The 19,747-nt window shown below is 32.8% G+C and overlaps 2 protein-coding genes across 2 annotated transcripts in view; one reads left to right on the top strand and one right to left on the bottom strand.

Moving 5' to 3' along the window:
• LOC129953996 (lysosomal alpha-mannosidase-like) overlaps nucleotides 1-17,349 on the top strand; it is a 424,309-nt gene extending 406,960 nt beyond the window's left edge. Inside the window, exons 2-8 of the mRNA XM_056067579.1 lie at nucleotides 11,707-11,859; nucleotides 13,852-14,036; nucleotides 14,125-14,310; nucleotides 14,370-14,575; nucleotides 14,636-14,903; nucleotides 14,966-15,866; nucleotides 15,933-17,349. Of these exons, the coding sequence (XP_055923554.1) occupies nucleotides 11,770-11,859; nucleotides 13,852-14,036; nucleotides 14,125-14,310; nucleotides 14,370-14,575; nucleotides 14,636-14,903; nucleotides 14,966-15,866; nucleotides 15,933-17,132 (3,036 nt within the window). The 5' untranslated portion in view covers nucleotides 11,707-11,769 and the 3' untranslated portion in view covers nucleotides 17,133-17,349. The remainder of the gene's footprint in view (nucleotides 1-11,706; nucleotides 11,860-13,851; nucleotides 14,037-14,124; nucleotides 14,311-14,369; nucleotides 14,576-14,635; nucleotides 14,904-14,965; nucleotides 15,867-15,932) is intronic.
• Nucleotides 17,350-17,569: 220 nt separating this feature from the next.
• Nucleotides 17,570-19,747, bottom strand: LOC129954001 (epidermal growth factor-like protein). The gene is made up of 3 exons (XM_056067589.1): nucleotides 19,376-19,747; nucleotides 18,014-18,550; nucleotides 17,570-17,951 (listed from the first exon to the last, which is right to left on the bottom strand). The coding sequence occupies exons 1-3, from the start codon at nucleotides 19,666-19,668 to the stop codon at nucleotides 17,642-17,644; spliced, it is 1,140 nt and encodes a 379-aa protein (XP_055923564.1). The 5' UTR covers nucleotides 19,669-19,747; the 3' UTR covers nucleotides 17,570-17,641.

The raw sequence follows: 19,747 nt of genomic DNA, 5'->3' as shown, positions 1-19,747 counted from the left end.
AATAAATAGACTTGTTAGTTTTTAATTGGTTGGGCGACCGTAGAAAAAAATAAACCTTTTGTTTATTTTTTTTCATAAATACTACAAAGAAGTCGAAATTACATTAGAGGGGCTCGATATAAGTAGTATAAGGCTGAAAAAAAATATTTAAAAAGAACGACAACACTAACAGTTATAAATTATCCTTTTTTTAAGAGTCAACATTTTAACAATTCAGACCTAATATCTTTAAAAGTGTTCTTACAAATTTAACTAAGAACTATAAAAATTGAACTTAATTTTGCAGTCAAGGGAATTGTAACATCAAGATAGCATGTGTTTTGCAGGGGTCGGTTCACTTATAAATGTATGTCTCTTCTCTTTACAAATTATTGCCTCAACTCCTCGGAGCGTAAAATACAGGAGGATGTTTTATAGACTTGGTAACGAAATTGTATCCACTGTTAAAGAAAATAAAGATCATGGAGTCATTTTTGATGAAAAATTTTTTACATCATATATGTATAAATTTAATTTTATCAAGGCAAATTCAGTTCTTGGTTTATTATAAAGAAACAGTCTATTATAATTAAATAAAGCTATTTATATGTATTTCTTTAATTATACCTACACTAGAATATTGTTGTGGTGTACGATCTCCCTTTTATACAAAATTCTTTTGATAGGATTGAAAACATACAAAGTAGATTCACAAGAATTGCGTTGAGAAATTTATTTTGGCCTTCTTATAAATCAAGGTGCGCATTTATTGATCTCAAATCATTGAAATCAGTAGAAAAACTCTATTTAAATAAATTAATTCACCTGAGTTGTTGAATTTTTTACCTTTTTTATGTTTCAGACAGAAATCTTAGAAAACAGAGATGTTGTCCTTTTCGTACCTGCCACAGGATACAGTATGGACTAAATGAACCTTTAACCGGCACGAGTACGATAACTTTGGCGCCGAGATATAATAACGGTTTTTGGTAGAGGGGCTTAATACAAGCATTTTTTACTATGGGAGGGGGGGGTCTATCTCCCCCCGTTTAGGCGGTAGGGGCAATTTAAAAAAACATGTACTTTAAATGGAAAAAAAATAATTAAAAAATAACGGTAATACTTACAATTAAGTATTATACCTTTTTTTAAAGCCAACACTTGTGTCTAGTAGCTTGTTTTTAAATCAAGTCAAAACTATGCATAGTTTGCGAAAAACACTGTTTTAAACTCAAAATTTGGTCAAAAAAAAAGTTAAAAATATGGTTTAGAGTGTAATATTTCAAAACTTTTAGATTATCTACAATTTTTTTTTTAGAATACATTGCCCTTATTTATTTTTGATCGAAAACTGAAATTTAGATGATTTTATGTCTTTTAGTTTTTGAGAAAATTGAAAATAACCACAACTACTATTTTAATTTAATTCTTTTTTTTTGCTTCAAAAATCTTATTTTGATAGTAACAATGGTAGGTGCAAGTTTGGTTGTATGCAACAGTGGGATCCGTAAGGGGGGGCATGCTGCCCCCCTGCAACCCCCCTCCTTGGGCTCACTATAGGATTTGGGGTGGGTGCAAGTTGGAGTGCGTGCAAAGTGAGGAGGGAGCAAGGTTCGGTGAGTGCAAGATGAGGTGCATTCAAAGTTTTTTTTGCATTTAAATAAGCTGAATTAAAAAATATTGATATTATATACATAAACATATGTACTTGTACATATATGTCATGTCCATTTCAATCTCTTTTTTTCTAAATATACCGTTAGGTACTTGACAAAAACTTTAACATTTAATATATTTGAGCATAAAAATGTATTGCATTATAAAAAAATTTGCATTACCTTTACAACAACACAACGGAAGCAAATTCTCGTAGTTTCTTAACATGCACATATGTTTATGTCATACATAAATATGCATATAACTATGTACACACATATAATGCAGCCATAGTAAAAAGTATGTACCTATATAGTTAGATCATAAATAACAATAGGAAGCATTTGATGTTTAACCGTTTTTTTTAACAAGTTTGGTGCAGGTTATTGTTTACCAAAGCCATTCTCCATTTAACGTTTGAATAAGTCGGATTCCCTTTTTAAAAATGGCGGCTAAACATCCACTTCTTCACCCAAAATTAAATAATTTTTCGATTTTTTGTTCGTTTGGGGATTTGGTATCAACAAACGAAAAAAGTTTCGCGTTTTTGGAAGAAATCGGGTTAATTCCCTCCAAAACGTCTCCGTGGAAAATTCAAAAAGATCAAAGTTCGGTTGGTTTTGGCGATGTTCAAAAAAGGGCTCAAAAAGAAAAGGTGACAAAACTTGTAGAAATACAATCAACCCATCAATAGGAACATTTTTCCATGGCCCTCAATGTCGGCTAGAGATAAATGAAGTGCTTGCTATAATTATCTCTTTTGTGATTAAAATGCCTGTAAACATGGTTTTCCAGGTAATTAATTAAATCTTAAGCTACAATTTAAGGATTTTGTTTTAAATATTTTCGTAAATTCTCAAATTAGCAATTAATCGCTTGGCGAAATCACGACAATAAAGATAAATTAAGTAAATCTACCATCATAGATTACTATAATTATTGTCGGGAAATAGCCGAAATAATATCCTCCCATATTGATATTAATTTTTAACGAAAAGAAAATACCACAAAGGCCGTGTCACAGAACAGATGACAATTGTAGTGTTGGGGCTATATTGCAAAGAAGATAAAGTCGGACGTTTCTTTAAAGTCAATTCCAAATGTAGGGAAGATTTGTGGCCTTATATTCATAAATATGTTAACCCCAATACAAGTCGTATCTGTACCGACAGCGCACGCCAATACATAGGTGTTGAAAAATTATTCTCCAGTTCTACTAGTCATGGCGTAACAAACCACAGCAAAGGCGAATATGTCGACAAAGCCGATAAGACTAACACAATAAACGATCTAGAAAATCAAAATAAACTTCTGAAAAAAATAATTTTATGCCGCAAAACCACACTCCACATCCATCAATATATGGCACTTTTATTTTATAGAAAATATTGCCTTGAAAAAAAATATAAAGACGATTTGGGATCCCAAATAATGGAATTCTTACTAGATATGAAAAAAGTATACCCATGTTTGGTTAATGGACAAGAAAGTGTAGGTCTGCAACTAAAGCACTTCGACCCTCCCGACGTTTGCAGTGAACACCTAGAAGATGTGTTACCGCCAAAACAACCACGGCTCTTGACCATCAATGACGAACTTAACGAACTCCACAGTGACACTAGTACGGACGATGAATTCATTGACGAGACTTACATACCTTCAACACATTGAAAATTAACGTGACTATTTTTCAATAACTCCTGACTTACTTAAAAACTAACTGACTGGGACGCGGAATGCAATGCAATTCTACCTCCTCGTGGTGCATTCTGGGTTATGCTAAATGAATTGCTTTACTTGACTCACAAAATGACCTAATCTTAAACAATTATCCTGAAAGTAAATACCAAAAAAACTCTTTAAAAAGTAGTTTTAAAAACCCCAAAACCAAAATAAAACAACAATCACATATGTAGGTATATACGAAATTTCTAATGCAAACAGTAAGATGCCTAACTGCAACCCCCCTGCTTGGGCTCACTATAGGATTTGGGGTGGGTGCGAGTTAGGGTGGGTGCAAGGTGGAGAGGGTGAAAGGTTCGGTGAGGGCATGCAAAATTTCATATGCATCTAAATAAACTGGATATAAAAAAAGTAATTTAATTGAAATATTTTGTTTTGGTAATTTTCAATTTTCTCAAAAACTAGAAGACATAGAAACATCTAGTTTTCAGTTTTCGATCAAAAATAAATAAGGGCAATGTATTCTAAAAAAAAAAATTGTAGATAATCTAAAAGTTTCGAAATATTACACTCTAAACCATATTTTTAACTTTTTTTTTGACCAAATTTTGAGTTTAAAACAGTGTTTTTCGCAAACTATGCATAGTTTTGACTTGATTTAAAAACAAGCTACTAGACACAAGTGTTGGCTTTAAAAAAAGGTATAATACTTAATTGTAAGTATTACCGTTATTTTTTAATTATTTTTTTTCCATTTAAAGTACATGTTTTTTTAAATTGCCCCTACCGCCTAAACGGGGGGAGATAGACCCCCCCCTCCCATAGTAAAAAATGCTTGTATTAAGCCCCTCTACCAAAAACCGTTATTATATCTCGGCGCCAAAGTTATCGTACTCTCCCCCTTTAACCCGTTCGCTTACGTTATTTACTGTGAAGTCGACCTTCAATTCTAAAATAAAAATAATAGTAGATAATTTTTAAGTATTGAAAAATTACACTTTAAACCTTTTTTAACTTTTTTTACTCAAATTTTGAGTTTAAAATTTTTTCAAAAACTACACATAGTTTTGTTTGATTTAAAATGCTTGTTTTTAACTGTTCTATACAAATTTGTTACAATATCTTGTCGCCTGAGGTATCGTACTTTAGCCTCATAAAATATTAGATAAGTATTCATTGTGAATTGTTTTTGAAATAACCGGCTTCAAAGTCAAAATTTATGAACAAAAAGTTTACAAAATCACTTTGAGTATAGTAATAGTTATAAATATCGGTAAAAAAGTAATCAATGTTAATTGATTGATTTTTTTTATTAAACGTTGAAAACTCTTCTTTTGTATGTCTTTCAGTTTTTGAGATAATCAAATCACATGTAGTAAAACTTCTTCTTAAAGCCCAAAAGTTTCTTTAATTTTAAAGATTTGAATACAGTAAATGCGGTTTTTTATTGATTCTTTTTTCTAAGCGCACAAAGCTCTTATTTGTAATTTTCGTCAAGTTCGTTATTGATGATTCAGAGGCAAGGTTGTTTTCGCGGTAACACATCTTCTAGTCGTTCACTGCGAACGTTCGGGAGGGTCGAATTCCTTTAGTTGCAGACCAACACTTTCTTTCCATCTATCAAACATGGATATACCTTTTTTACTTCTAGCAAAAATTCTATTATTTGAGATTCCAAATCCTCCTTATATTTTTTTTTCAAGGCAGTATTTTCAATAAACAAAAAAGTAAAATACATTGATGTGGATTGTTTTTTAGTGGCATACAATTGTTTTTTTTTTTTCAGATGGTTGTTCTGATTTTCAGTAGTACCCGTAGCATGATGGTTAGTGCGTTGGACTAAGGACCTTGATATTAGTTTTTTCTCACAATTTTCTAATAAATACAAAAATAAATGAAATGAAATTTAAATGAAGTAAAATAGTTCTTAGGGCCGAAAGGCATTAGAAGTTAGAGTTATAGTTTAACTTAGAGTGTCCGTATGGGACCATTAAGTTGTAAGTTATAGATAATAAGGCTAGTTTTATGAATTTTTGTCTAGCTTTAAGATAGGTTTAAGAATGAATTAATAAAAATGAATTATAAAAAAAAAAAAAAAAAAATTCGTTGGACTGTCATGCAAGAGGTCTTGGATTCAATCCCTGCCTGTGCCACCATAATTTAAAAAAATAATTTTCGCGGGTACTGCCTCTTGCGAGGAATTGACAATTCCTTTAAGAGTAATTCTTGTCATGAAAAAGTGCTTTCTCAAACTAGCCGTTCGGATTCGGCCTTAAATTGTAGGTCCCTTCCATTCCTGACAACAGTACTCGCACACAGGAATGGTTGAGAGTTGTAAGTCACTAGGCCTTGGTTCACAACGGACTGTTGCGCCACCCCATTTGATTTTTTTTTTTGTTCTGATTTTCAAGATCGTTTATTGTGCTTGACGTATAGGTTTTTTCAACACATTCACCTTTTCTGTGGTTCGTTACTTCATGACTCAGAACTAGAGAACATTTTTTCTACCTATGTAATGTCGTGCGCTGTCTGTATATTTACGACTAGTGTTATATTAATTCCAAGTACGTAACTGTAAATTTAGGAAAAAGAGATTGAAATGGAAATGACATACATATGTACATACGTACATATGCATGTTTGGAAATGACATATGCATATAAAATATCGAATATTTGTTTGACCCATATTAGGGCCGTACGAACTTGACTATGTATCCAAAAAGTCTGTTTAAAAATGTGTTTTGCATTTTAAAATTCAAAAATGTACAGCAAAAAAAGTTTGAACGCCATTTGATTTCTCGAAGAAAGGTTGATTTTGTTAATCGTTTTAAATTAATTTTTAATATATACAATTTTTCAGTTTTAGTTTAAAAATGTTTCTGGTATGCAGTTATTAATAAATGTTTTACATTTCAGTTCCGTAAAAATACTATGACCTATTTTTAAGATATCTATGTACAAAAAGTTTCATATTTTTTTAAAAGTAAAAAAAAGAAACAGTGACATTTTTGACAATCAAATTGTATTGAGAGAGTATAAAAGCTTGTGCGTGAAAAGATTTATTAAAATCTGTCGATTAAAAAATTAATTAAGGATACAATTTTGTAAATTTAGAAAATGCATCTACAACTACTAACACATGTTTTCTTGCGTTGCGCACGGAGCACGGCAACGAACCATAATGGTCTATATGAATGGTGTCAAATGGCTTGTCACCTTTTGGAATACTGTGCAAGACACCTTCCTTCTTACCTGTTGGTGGGGAAAAGTGCTTACATTTGAGGCAAGAGCCAATATAGTTTTTAATTTTTGCCTTCATCAAAGGAAGCCCATACATTTTTTTTTAAAAACCGTAGCACTTTTCAACTCCTACATGACATAGTGCTTCGTGATGAGTCTGTATAACGTTTCTTTCCATTTGCAATGGAACATAGAAAAAGATTTTTTGGTTTATCTTTCGATAAACAAGACCATTGACTAGTTCATAAAGGGAACTTTCCCTTTCTTCTAACATTTTCACTAATAGCTGAATGGTCAGCATGCTGCGCTGCGGCCAATGCATTCTCAAATGAGTCTGCTTCAACCACCATCAAAACATTATGAACTCTACTAAGAGCGTCAAAACATGAGTCATCTTCCTACCATCTCTATGGTCTATTGAATAGTCGTACTCTTGCAACTCTAAGGCCCAGCGCGAAATTCTGGGATTCAAAACTTTTTTGTTCAATGTCAAGATAAGTGAGTTACAATCTGTTACTATCTTAAATTTTATTCCTGTAAGATATATATTAAAACGTCTAAGGGCATAAATTATTGCCAAGGTTTCAAGCTCATAAGAATGGTACTTTGAATCCTGTACAGTTGCTCGATTTGAAAAAAAGAAAATGGGGTGAAACATTTTGTCTTCCTGACGCTGCAGTAGTACTGCACCAAAACCAAGGTTACTCGCATCATAGTGAAGTACAGTTTCAGCATTTGGATTATAAATGCTTAAAACTGGCGAGTCAATAAGTTTGTCTTTTAAAGTTTCAAAAGCATGCAGTTCTTCTTTTCCAAAAACAAACTTTGCATCCTTTTTCAAAACGTCGTACAAAGGCTTAGCGATGATTGAAAAATCTTTAACAAACTGTCTAAAATAAGAACAAAGGCCTAAAAAAGAATGCAATGCTTTAATATTTGAAGGTATTGGATATTCCATCACAGCGCGTTTACCTTCAGCGTTTGGTCTTATACCACGCAACGAAACCTCAAAGCCTAAATATGTTATTGATTCATACATAAACATGCACTTATCAAAGCGAAATTCTAGTTTAAATTGGTGGAATATTGAAAAAACTTCATGCAAAATCTGAAAATGTTCGTCTTTAGTTTCCGTCGCGAATAATAAGTCATCAAAATACACCCGAAGTTTACCAGAACGTATAAGGTTCTTAAATGTTTGCTCTATAAACTGCTGAAAAACAGAAGGCCCGTTCTTGAGTCCACATGGAACAACGAGGTACTCAAATTGACCTAAAGGGGTCCATTTGTACGTGTTGAGAACAACTTTTCAAAACGGGCAACATATCTTCGATTAACCCATTAATTCCCGAGGTTGGAAAAAAAACAAATTTTATACTTTCACTGCATTTTATTCGTTTAAAATATACTCAATTTTTAAATTGAAAAAAATTCTGAGTTTTTTAGTTTTTTTTACAATAAAATGTTGCGTATAAGCATCATTGGGATTAACAATGTACATTATTTAGTGTGAAATCGTTCGTGCGTTTGAAATAACGGCGCGAAACAATGGACGACTAATTACATTAGAATCCCAAGTTGCATAGACGCAACAATTATAAAAAAGATAATTTACATAGAAATTATAAATAAAAAGCCGAATATGATATTATCTCTACTTTACTTATGGCTTTGTAAATATAAATTGGCAATTTGGAAAATCCCATTGTACTCCGAGCCAAGAAAATAAATCGACAATTGCAAAAATATAGTATAGGAATATATTGTTCTGTTGGTACAATAACATAGTAATAAAAAAATATTTTTTGAAATGTTTCGTCTACGCAACGTTGGGGACAAATGGGTTAAAGGAATCGGAAAATTATTTTTCTGTGTAACTTTATTTAACTGCCGAAAATCTATACATAAGCGCGGCTCACCCGATCTCTTTTTAGCCAAAACTATAGGCGAACCATACGGCGAGTTGCTTTCTCGAATAATATTTTTCTCTAACCGCTCATCTAAAATTTTCTGAAGCTCTACTTTATGAGCATATGGTAGTCTCCTCGGAGCCCAATTAAGAACACTGTTCGTATCAGTTAAAATTATACGCATTTTGATTTCATTTTCATTATGTTCATTAAAAACTCTAGTATAAGAAACATTTCCAAAAGCTAAATCTCTAATTCTGTTTTCCTCTTTCAAGCTTAAATTGTCATTATTTTTAAAATTATTTTATCGTCGACAATCAAATGTATCGATATTTAAAATCTCTTCATTAAAATCACATACTTGGGAATTATCATTTTCAAAGAACTTAATTTTGTATCATCTAATGAAAATTTTAAATTGCTTTTTTGTAAAAATTCTCTACCTAAAATAATTATATGTTTCATAGTGTCTTTTTTAACAACATATAAACATATGTTCTTAAAATTAAAGCTATTTATTTCAATGTTGCAATAAACCTTACCAAAAATAATCATTTTACTATTGTTGATTCCCACGTAGCCATGCATTGAAGAGTCGATCGACGTCATCAGGTAAGGCGGTAAATATTGTTGTTGTATGACACTTCCAGTGTCAATCAATGTTTTGGCTTCCAATTTGGTGGTGATAGGTTCTGAATCATCGCTGATAAAATTGTATTTAAAAGTTTCATGGAAATCGTCTAAAAAAGTAGATCGATGTTGTTGTTCGGCGATGTCTAAATCATCCAAGACACACAATGCTGATTGAGGACAATTTTTTATCATATGACCCATTTGGCCACATCGAAAACATGAACCGTTCTCTCTGCGGGGCTTCGGACAGCTGGTGAGCACATGGCCATAGTCATTGCAGTTGAAACATCTCACTCTGCCTCTGGAGACTGTGTTGGGAGCTGAGGTTTTGGTATCAAACGTCACTGCTTTGTAGCTTGATGACGTTGGTTGGAACTCGGGCGTCTTCATTTTGTCGTACTTTCTCAAAATTATCTTGAGATCCGCAATACTATTCGCTGTAAGTAAAATTTGTTTGTTAGACATCGTGTCTGGTATACCTTTAATGATATAGTTAATGATATCTTGCTCCTCGATATCAGCCGAGATTGCAATCTCTTGCATGATGAGCACATATTGTTGGATGTTCTCGTCACTTCGCTTTCTTCTGCTTCGTAAAGCCTAGTACATACTTCCTCGTGAAGTGAACGTTCGCCAGTGGAGAAAGTGAACTTTTGACATTGCTCACTGGTACACACTTGTGAGTACACGTTGTGAACATGAACAAACCAAATGTCAAAGCTTCACCAACAGTTCCCGTACATTTTGCACGTGAATTGCCCGTGAACGAAAACTCTCCACTTTGTTCTCCACTCAGCTTCACGAGCAAGTTCACGGGTGAACCAAAAACTGAAATTTGTATGGGTTCACGAGATGGTTCACAAGTATGTACTAGGCTTAAGGTGTTATGTACATCAGATGCTGAGGTGTCTTGTTGGGATTCACTGATTAGAGCTGTCTTCAATTCATTCCAAAAGCGACATGATGCAGATCTTAAAAAGAGTTTCGCAGTTCCCTTTAGTAGACGTTGAGCATATATAAAACATTTTGCGTCATCAAATTTGTATATAAGTTTTGATTCCTCAATGCTTTTGATCCACTTCAGCACCGGGAAATTGTCATCGCCGGAGAAAGTTGGTAGAGAATCCTCAAAATCTCTAAATGAAAAAAATTTAATTATTCGTCTCACCATGTTGACTAAGTTCAGCTAATTTTATCTGAAGCTGTCGAATTTCCTCTTTTCTTGCAACAATAAGCCTTAAACTGTCCAGTTGCTGCAACACCAATCGATTTTGCTCCTCAAGCTGCGAAGATTCCTCTGAGTTTTCGTCATCAATAATTTCAACTGCCGGGAAAAGCTCTTCAAGTTGGGATTCTTCAAATTGTGTTATTGCTTGTTGCAGTCGAATTTTTAGCACTGACTTAAGTCCATTTGTTGAAAGCCCAATTTCAGCCAGCTTATCTTTTAGTTGTTGCACATTGGCGATTTCAATAAATCGTAAAGCTCTTGAAGTCATTCCTACAGCACTTTATTAAATTAACTTTAAATCGCCAAATAAGTGTTTTCTTAATTACTTTTGTTTTAAATAAATTTCGTAACATAAACTCTCATAAATTCATAACTTTTGGCACATTAATTGAAATTGTTAAAATAATTTACGTGACTGTACTTTATCCCATTTCTGAGGTTATAAGGGGCACGGAGTGAAAAATCAAAACCAAATAAAATAAGTAGACAAACGATGCTTCGACAATAAAGGTTTTATTGCAACTGACTAGCTTAAAAATAGTTGACAATTTGTATACTTATTAGGGATTTTTGGTATAGCTGCGAAAACGCATACATAATACCATGGTAATAGAAAAGCTGTAATATCGAACGATTAATGGATTTAAACATCATAATGAAGTTCTAAAATGTAAATAAAATACGTTAACTATGATTAAGAATATTATATAGGAAAATGGGGTGTTTCAATTAATATTTCTTACAAACACTATAACAAATGACAGGTTAATTAAAACTTGTTTGTGTATTGTGTATTTAAATTGCTCTTGTTTTTTATAATTTTTATAATTTACCGCTTTGCTTTGTGTCAAAATAAATAACATTTTAATCTAAAAGATCAATTTCGCAAAACAGTTCTTATCTTTTGTCAACAATAAGCCAATACATTTTAAAAAGAAGTCAATCAACATTTTGGTAACAGAATCCTTATCTTTTTCAAGTGTCTCTAAATTTAAAATACCATCTTAATGAATGTCCTATACTAAAATGATATGCCTTAAAAAAATTAACTAACTGGACTAACAAAAGTCTCTTTATCATTGAAGATTTATAGAGATAAATATAAATTTATTACTTTGCTCACTCGGATATTTTTAATATCAATCAAAATATCTAATTTTTTTTGAAAAAAGTATTTTTAAGAGATAAGAAGAATACAAGATACTAAATTTCCAACTAAACAAAAACACAAAAGTGAAGTATTTTTTGAATCTGATACTGAACATAGTTGTTGTATGTACATACATATGTACTTATGATGAGTAAATTTTTGCTTTATTACGGGATCCCTAAGGCTTTGTGGGTCCAGTTGTCGGCTAGCTATAGTCAAGAATAGAAATAGAATAGTTACTGAGGCCAACGTGTAAAAAAGACAAGAGAACAAAATTAAGGCGTGGTAATGGCATTTAAACCCGTTGCCGCTCTAGTTCTGTGTGCTGTTATATTGGCAGTTGAAATTGCTGATACCGAAGCCAAGTGTGGATATAAGGTGAGCTTGAACATGCAATTGAAAATATATTCATAATTTTCTTTGAACTGAACACAAAAATATTGCGATAAGGAACATTATTTTAGTTTTACAAAGTGTTTTTTTTTAGTCATACATATATGTATGTATGAATACAGCTAGGTTCTACATTTCACTCGAAATAAAATTGAAATCGATTCAAAATATAAATTGGATTGCAATCGGTTTAATTTTTTTCGAACTCAAAACAAAGTGATTTTTCGTGCTTTACACATCGATATTGGCTATTTTCAAGTGTTTTGGTGTGATTTCAATTCGACGACTGTTTCAAAACAGTAGTATTTTTACTTAAGGGAAATAAATCTTAACTTCTTTATGTAATATACTTGGCAAAATGAGAAGTTGCAGCTTCTACTTTATAGTTGAGGAAACGGTAAAAGCATTTAAAAATACTTTTTCAGCACGCCAAATGTCTTTTCCATAACATTTTGAGTAAATCAATGTTCATTTAAAACTGATGCATTCAAAACTAAGCTTCGACACCAGAGTTTTTTCCAAACTACGTATGTACATATTTTATCGGAATTTTCTTACCGCAAAGAACTGCAAACCTATGCAGTTAGCTGGTATGTATCTACATACATCAGCACAATAAAAATAATAAATAAAAACCACTAATATCTTATACTTACTTTATTGAAAACACCGAACAAATAAAAACATAAGAATTTATACAAATTATGACAATCAACTGAAATATTTGATTGACTGGTGTGATATATGTACATACATACGTACAAACAATTTCATTTAATAACATAAAACTCTTATAATAAACATTGAATTTGAATAATTACTTTCCAAACGATAGTAAAATTTCAAAATGTTTCAATTAAAATATTCTCTGCCAGTCTGTATATACATACATTTTATTATACAAAACTGAAATCGTCTCATCGATAATGAATGAACAATGCATACGAAAATAGTAATACAATCTTTTTCAAGTACCTTATAAGAATCACAGTTTTATCAAATTCAAAACCCATTTAGTACTGGAACTTACAGTCGAGTATCTATAAAACAAATTTATAAACAAAAACAATTTTGAGTTAGCTAGTTTATGTTTATCTGATATTTTTTAATCATTTGATTTCACAGTCATGATCTGTTGCCTGAAAATACATAAGGATTATAGTAAAAAAGAAGCTAATTTAAGTGTTGCTTATACAAAACTAGTACACTACCGGTCAAAAGTTTGAGACCACCTTCAAAGGGTTGCTTTATTTGTACCTGACGCTTGGGTTTATGAATGAATATGGGATTTTTTTACATGCTTTGTTAACTTAGACCATTCATAAAAGGTGCAAGTGAAAAAAATCCAAGATATTAATACTTTTCTGTAAATTATGAGGAATTTTGTGGAAAAATGTAAAAAAACAGTATTGTGGTTTTGGCATCTATTTGGATTTTCCATAGTTTTTATTTTTTATGAGTTTTTACATTCAATTTTGAATTTCTAATATGACTGCGGTAATATTAAAGGGTAAAAAATACCTATTCAGGGTTTTGTATATAATTCTCGTTTTGATCCAATTTAAATTTATTTGAGACTGTGATCTTCTCCAGTAAACAAAGTGCGCATTATGAGAAAAGTTAAGGAATTAACTATTAAAACTCGATCTGCGATTATGACAATGCAACTTGCTTTTTGTTTTGGTAATGGATCTTGTTGAAATGATATACATGCCTACTTTTTGATATTTAGAGGTCGCTTATCGCATTGCATTCCTTTTTTCCATCTTTTTATAGCTCAAGCTCCAGTTTTATTTAAACCATGAGTGTGACTTTTATTAGCTAAAACTAACTTAAATATGTTGTAGAGACTTAATGTCTACCTTTTATTATTTTGTTGTAAAATTAAGAAAAAGAGGCAGGTTTTTTTTCAAATAAAATTAGAAATCTTTCCCACTATTGTTTGTATACATCATCAAATTCTATCTTCCATCAAAGTCATGTCCTGCTTCACCAACAAAATACACCAACATTCACCTTGTTCCACATTCTCATGACGATGTTGAGTGGCTTAAAACAGTTGATCAATACTATTATGGCAGCAAAACAGGCATCCAAAGGGCTGGAGTTCAATACATTTTAGATTCTGTTATCGATGAGCTCCAAAAAGAAAGAAATAGAAGGTATTGATACATTTTTCACAAAATTAAATAATCTTTAATGAAAGTCAAAGTTGCAGCTTTTAATTTACTATTTTTTTTTTCAATTTAGATTCATCTACGTTGAGTCGGCGTTTTTCTTCAAATGGTGGGATGAACAAAGCTCAAGCACCCAAAAGATTGTCAAAAAGTTAGTAAACGATGGTCAATTGGAGTTCACTGGAGGTGCATGGAGCATGAACGATGAAGCTGCCGTCCATTATCAGAGTGTTATTGATCAATTTACCATTGGACTTAAGTATTAAAGCTAATAATGGTTTTTATTTTAAGCAAGTTTAATAAATTGTTTTACTTTAGGAGACTTGATGAGACATTTGGTGAATGTGGACGACCTAAAGTTGGCTGGCAAATCGATCCTTTTGGTCATTCTCGACAAATGGCATCGACTTTTGCTGAAATGGGTTTCGATGGAGAGTTTTTTGCTCGCATGGATTGGGTTGAGAAAAACTTGAGACTTAAAAATATTTCAGCTGAAATGATTTGGAAGGCCAGTCCAAGTTTGGGTAAAGACACCACCCGTGTGACTTTCAAAAAACTTTGACTTTACTTTTGTTTATTTGTAGGTGAAAGCTCTGAACTATTTACTGGATTACTCTACAACCACTATTCAGCTCCTCCAGGCTTTTGCTTCGATACTTTATGTCAAGATGACCCTATTATCGATGGGAAAAGTGCTGATAATAACGTTAACAAAAAAGTCGAAGACTTTCTAGACTATACCAAGAATATGAGCGCTTATTACAAGACCAATAATTTAATGATCCCTATGGGTGACGATTTTAATTACCAAAGTGCAGGAATCAATTTCAAGAACATGGACAAGCTCATTAAGTAACCAAAGAGTTTAGGAGATGTCCATTGGATATCTTAACAAAGACTTCTTTTTTTCGCAGATATGTTAATGAACGCCAGAAGTTTGGATCGAAAGTGAACATCTTCTACTCAACACCATCGTGTTACCTCAAGTCACTTTATGATGATTTGCAGACTTGGCCAACCAAAACTGAAGACTTTTTGCCTTATTCAACAGATTGGCACTCTTACTGGACTGGATATTACAGCTCTAGACCAACTCAGAAACGATACGAACGTGTTGGGAATCATTTTCTCCAAGTTTGTAAGCAACTTACAACTTTCGCCAAATTATCTTCAGCAAGTGCTAAGAACAATCTCGATAATCTTCGTCATGCTATGGGTGTTATGCAACATCATGACGCTATCACTGGAACTGAAAAACAAAAGGTCGCTCAAGACTATGATAAATTACTCCATGGCGCCATTTTCGATTGCGAAAATAATACAAGGGAAGCTCTTCAAAAGTTAACAAACCTAACGAAGGGAGAATTCGAGAGTTGTCATTTATCGAATATAAGTGTGTGTTCTCTTTCCTCTAAGGCAGACAGTTTCTCTGTGACGCTATTTAACGCTCTTGGAAAGATTTCTACACAAAATGTAAGAATTCCAATTTCAAACGGAACCTATGTCGTCTCCGACAAATCAGGCAACATTATTCCATCTGAGGTTGTGCCAGTGGCTTGGTCAGTTTTGAAGATTCCGTATAGAAGAAATGTGACTCAGCATGAGCTTGTTTTTACGGCGACAGTTATCAACATCCAAACTATATATGTGAAGCGCATTTCGAAACCAAAAATTCAGGACAAAATAGTTCCAGAATGGTTTGCAAAGTTCAGGTCAGGCAGAGGGTCGCCAGTGATAGTCGAGAAATTTTATGAAAGCCGAGCAACAAAGGCACCTAACCAACCCAAACTGAACAATTTCACAGTTGAAAATTCTGTAAGCTTTTCAATTTTTGTAATTCTGTAAATATTTTTTTTTTAATAATTTTGCTTCTTTCTTCAGAATATTCGCTTGAACTTCAGTTCTACTGGGCATTTGGTTGCAATAAAAATGAATGGAATAGATCAAAAAATTCGTCAAGATTTCTTTTATTATCGAGGAGCAAGTGGAAATAACGCTGAATTTAAAAACAGATCTTCCGGGGCTTATATTTTCCGGCCCAATGGAACTGAAGTTGCCGTTGCAACAAAAGTCAACTTAAATGTTATTAAAGGAAAACTCGTTCAAGAAGTGCATCAAATTTTCAACGACTGGATTAGTCAAGTCATAAGAATCTACAATAATACAAATAGAGTGGAATTTGAATGGCTCATTGGGCCAATTCCAATTGATGACAAAGTGGGAAAAGAAGTAATAACCAAATTCACTAGTCCAATCAATTCCAAGGGTGTATTCTACACTGATTCTAATGGCCGTGATATGATGAAGAGAATTCGCAACCACCGCGAGAAGTTTACAGCCAATCTCACAGAAAGAGTTTCAGGAAATTATTATCCCATTACTTCGAGGATTGCATTGGAAGATGAAAAAACCCGACTTGCAATACTTAACGATAGGGCCCAAGGTGGTTCAAGTATAGAAAATGGATCGCTTGAACTCATGCTTCATCGGAGATTATTAAATGATGATGCTTTCGGTGTAGGAGAGGCTCTTAACGAAACTGCTTATGGTCAGGGACTGGTTGCTCGAGGAAAGTACTATCTCGTGATAAGTCCACCAAAAAAAGAATCCTCTATAGTAGAAAGACAAATACAATTGGAGGTTCTTCTTCCATTCTGGAACTTCTTCAGTTCAAACGGAACTGATAGCAAAGTTCAAGTACCTTTAGTTCCATCCTTCAACTCTCTCCCAACAGGCATTCATCTCCTCACCATTGAACCTTGGTCAGATACTGAAATTCTTTTGCGTTTAGAACACTTTTTGGATATTTCAGAAAGTTCGAAGATAAGTTTCAGCATTCGTCCAATATTTATAGAACTTGGTGGATCTAAAATAAGGGAAACGACACTTGATGGTTCTATGGCTCTTAGTGATATGAAGAGACTCAAATTCGTCGAACAGGGTGCTAAGGTTAAAAAAAATCAGTACATTAAAGCTAAGCATATACCATTAAAAGCATCAAAGAAAGATAAGGACCCAGCTTTTGTGGTGAGCTTTGAGCCTATGCAAATTAGAACATTTGTTATTAAAATTGATAAGTAAGGAATATATGTTATGACTTATGAGAATTTCTGTACATAATATAATATTATTTTGGACTTAAAAGTTGTTTACAAAATTCCAATATTGTTTTATTCATTAAATTTCTACTGGAACATTTAAGTTCATTAACACTCCTTATAAAATATTATGGAAAATTAAATTAAAAATGTTACTAAATGTGCAGAAAAATGTAAAATATAGAAAACGAAGATGTCAATTTTGAGACCTTTTCTAAAACTTAAAAAAAGTTTATAAGTTTTGAACATCCAGCGATTTGTTTTGAAAAAACCAGGTAACCAGCTATTTTCGCTTCGAATTGGTATCTGTTTTTTTTTTTTATTAATTGTATTTCAAAATGTTGGAAACATTTAATATTCTTTTGGACGCTATACTTTGTTTATACAAATTTTTTTGGGAAAGTTATTAGATTAAACACCTTCTTTTTATTTCAAATAACGCATTTAGAAAAATAGATTTTATTATTTTTTTTAAAAAATCATGTAATCAAATTACAATGGTACACAAGTTTGTCGGCCCTTAATTCCACTTTTTATAAAGCCTGGCTTACAAATACAGAAGTTTGGAGAAGTACAATATCCATTGAGGCATCCAGCCGGACAATGAGCCTTACAGACATTCGGCTGGGTCTCATCCAAAATGTAACCGAAATTACAAGAACAAATATTGTGGCCATCACAGAATCCGTTCAAACAAGGTTTGTCACAATGAGGTACGCAGTTGGCTTTGGTGGCATCAAGATCAAATCCAGGCTTACAGGTACAAGTTTCGGGAGCAGTGCATGATCCCTTAACACATCCTCTACAAAGAATAAAGGAGCCTTAATAAAGTATTTGGTACAACAAATTCAAAAAATGACTTACTTAGTACACACCGGCTCGCAAACATTTTCCTTTCGTATATAACCCACATTACAATTACAAATTCCTGGAGCTGTACAAGTTCCATGCTGACAGTTTTCACATTTTGGTAGGCAAATTCCTTCTGGAGATAACTCGTACTTTGGAGAACAACGACAAGTGTCGGGGGCGACACACATGCCAACGCCACATCCTTTGCTGCAATGTGGCTTACAGAACTGTTTTGTAACAGCATCCAAAATATAACCAGGCTTACAAACACATGATCCGTCTGGTTGGCAGTTGCCATTGCGACAACCAATCGGGCATATTGGAACGCAATTTTCTTCGTAGTCACGAACATTTCCTGGCAGACAAAGGCAAGTTTCTGGACCTGTACAAATACCATTGGGACAATCATCTCGACATATTGGATCACATTTTCGGTAAATGTGGGGATTGCGTTCGTAACCTTCACAGCATATTTGAATGCGACTCATTGTTGGGGTCGAACCGTTACCACTGGGAATGGCATTTAAGTTGCGGACAAGTGATGCAGTTCTGTAAGAAGGATGATCGTTTATAATATTGTTAATATTGAAATGACTTATGTATACATACAAATAATATTTAAACTTTAAGTTGGAGGTAGGGGGGGGGGGGGGGTAACATAAATCAGGGATGTAAAAACCAGCTAAGACCAAATAAAATAAAACGGGCAACCTTTGGACTTGCACCAGGATAAGTATTAAGGTCACCTATGTATGTACATATGTATGTACATGTTAAATAAAAACGCTTCAATGGTGAATTATGATCACTACTTCCAAAAATATTAAGTTTACCTCACTTTAATTGTGAATTTAGTGAGTTTCAACAATTTCAATGTGTTGTTGGAGCGTGCATAGTTCCATTTTGAGTAATGACGTCGTTCTTACTCGTCAAATATGAAAATATCTCAGATATTTAATTTACTTAAATTTGTACACTTCTAACAACAGCTCAACAACATTTTAATCGTAAATAAACTATTAATTTGTCGTATGTGTGTAGTAAAAGTTCAAATAGCACCTTGACACTAGATAATCAGAGGGAAAAAACATGACCAAGTATTGTGTGCAACATTTTTGTACATAATGCATTTCTAATCATATTCACGTATTATTTGAATTTGAATTCAGACACGTTCCAAATAAGCATCAAAATATTTTATTTAACTACAAACAGAATTTAAGTTAATAAGATGATACGTACTTATCAATCACTATAGGAAATTATTTTATTTCGTTTGAATATGAATAGCTGATTGTCATTATCAAAAATAATTTTCTGTTTTTATCAATAATTTTCTTTTTTCACTTTAGTTTCACAACATTTTTAACTTACGGAACTTCAGTATAACAAATTCCCGATGCCATTTTTGATCTTGTTACATTTAAAAATTCGGCTGTCTTATCTATGAAAACCAATTGACTTGGTACAGACTGAATATTGTAATTCGATGCTGGCAATGCTGCATTAGTAGAATTATACAAATTCTCCGATTTATATAAATCTGTCGAAGAATTGTAGCCTTGTAGAAGGCTTCCCAAAACCGGTTGTCTAGTTTTGATTTGACCTAAAATAAGATGTGATGGCAATATAGCGAACACCATCAATAAAACACACGAAAACTTCATTGTAAATAAAAAATATTCTCTCAATAAAGAAATTGTAAACAGTATTAACACGACGAACGCTTCAATTGAACTAAACACC

The sequence above is a fragment of the Eupeodes corollae genome, chromosome 1 (genome assembly GCF_945859685.1).
Source record: "Eupeodes corollae chromosome 1, idEupCoro1.1, whole genome shotgun sequence".
Classification (NCBI taxonomy): Eukaryota; Metazoa; Arthropoda; class Insecta; order Diptera; family Syrphidae; genus Eupeodes; species Eupeodes corollae.
This window is presented reverse-complemented; position numbering and strand designations above follow the sequence as displayed.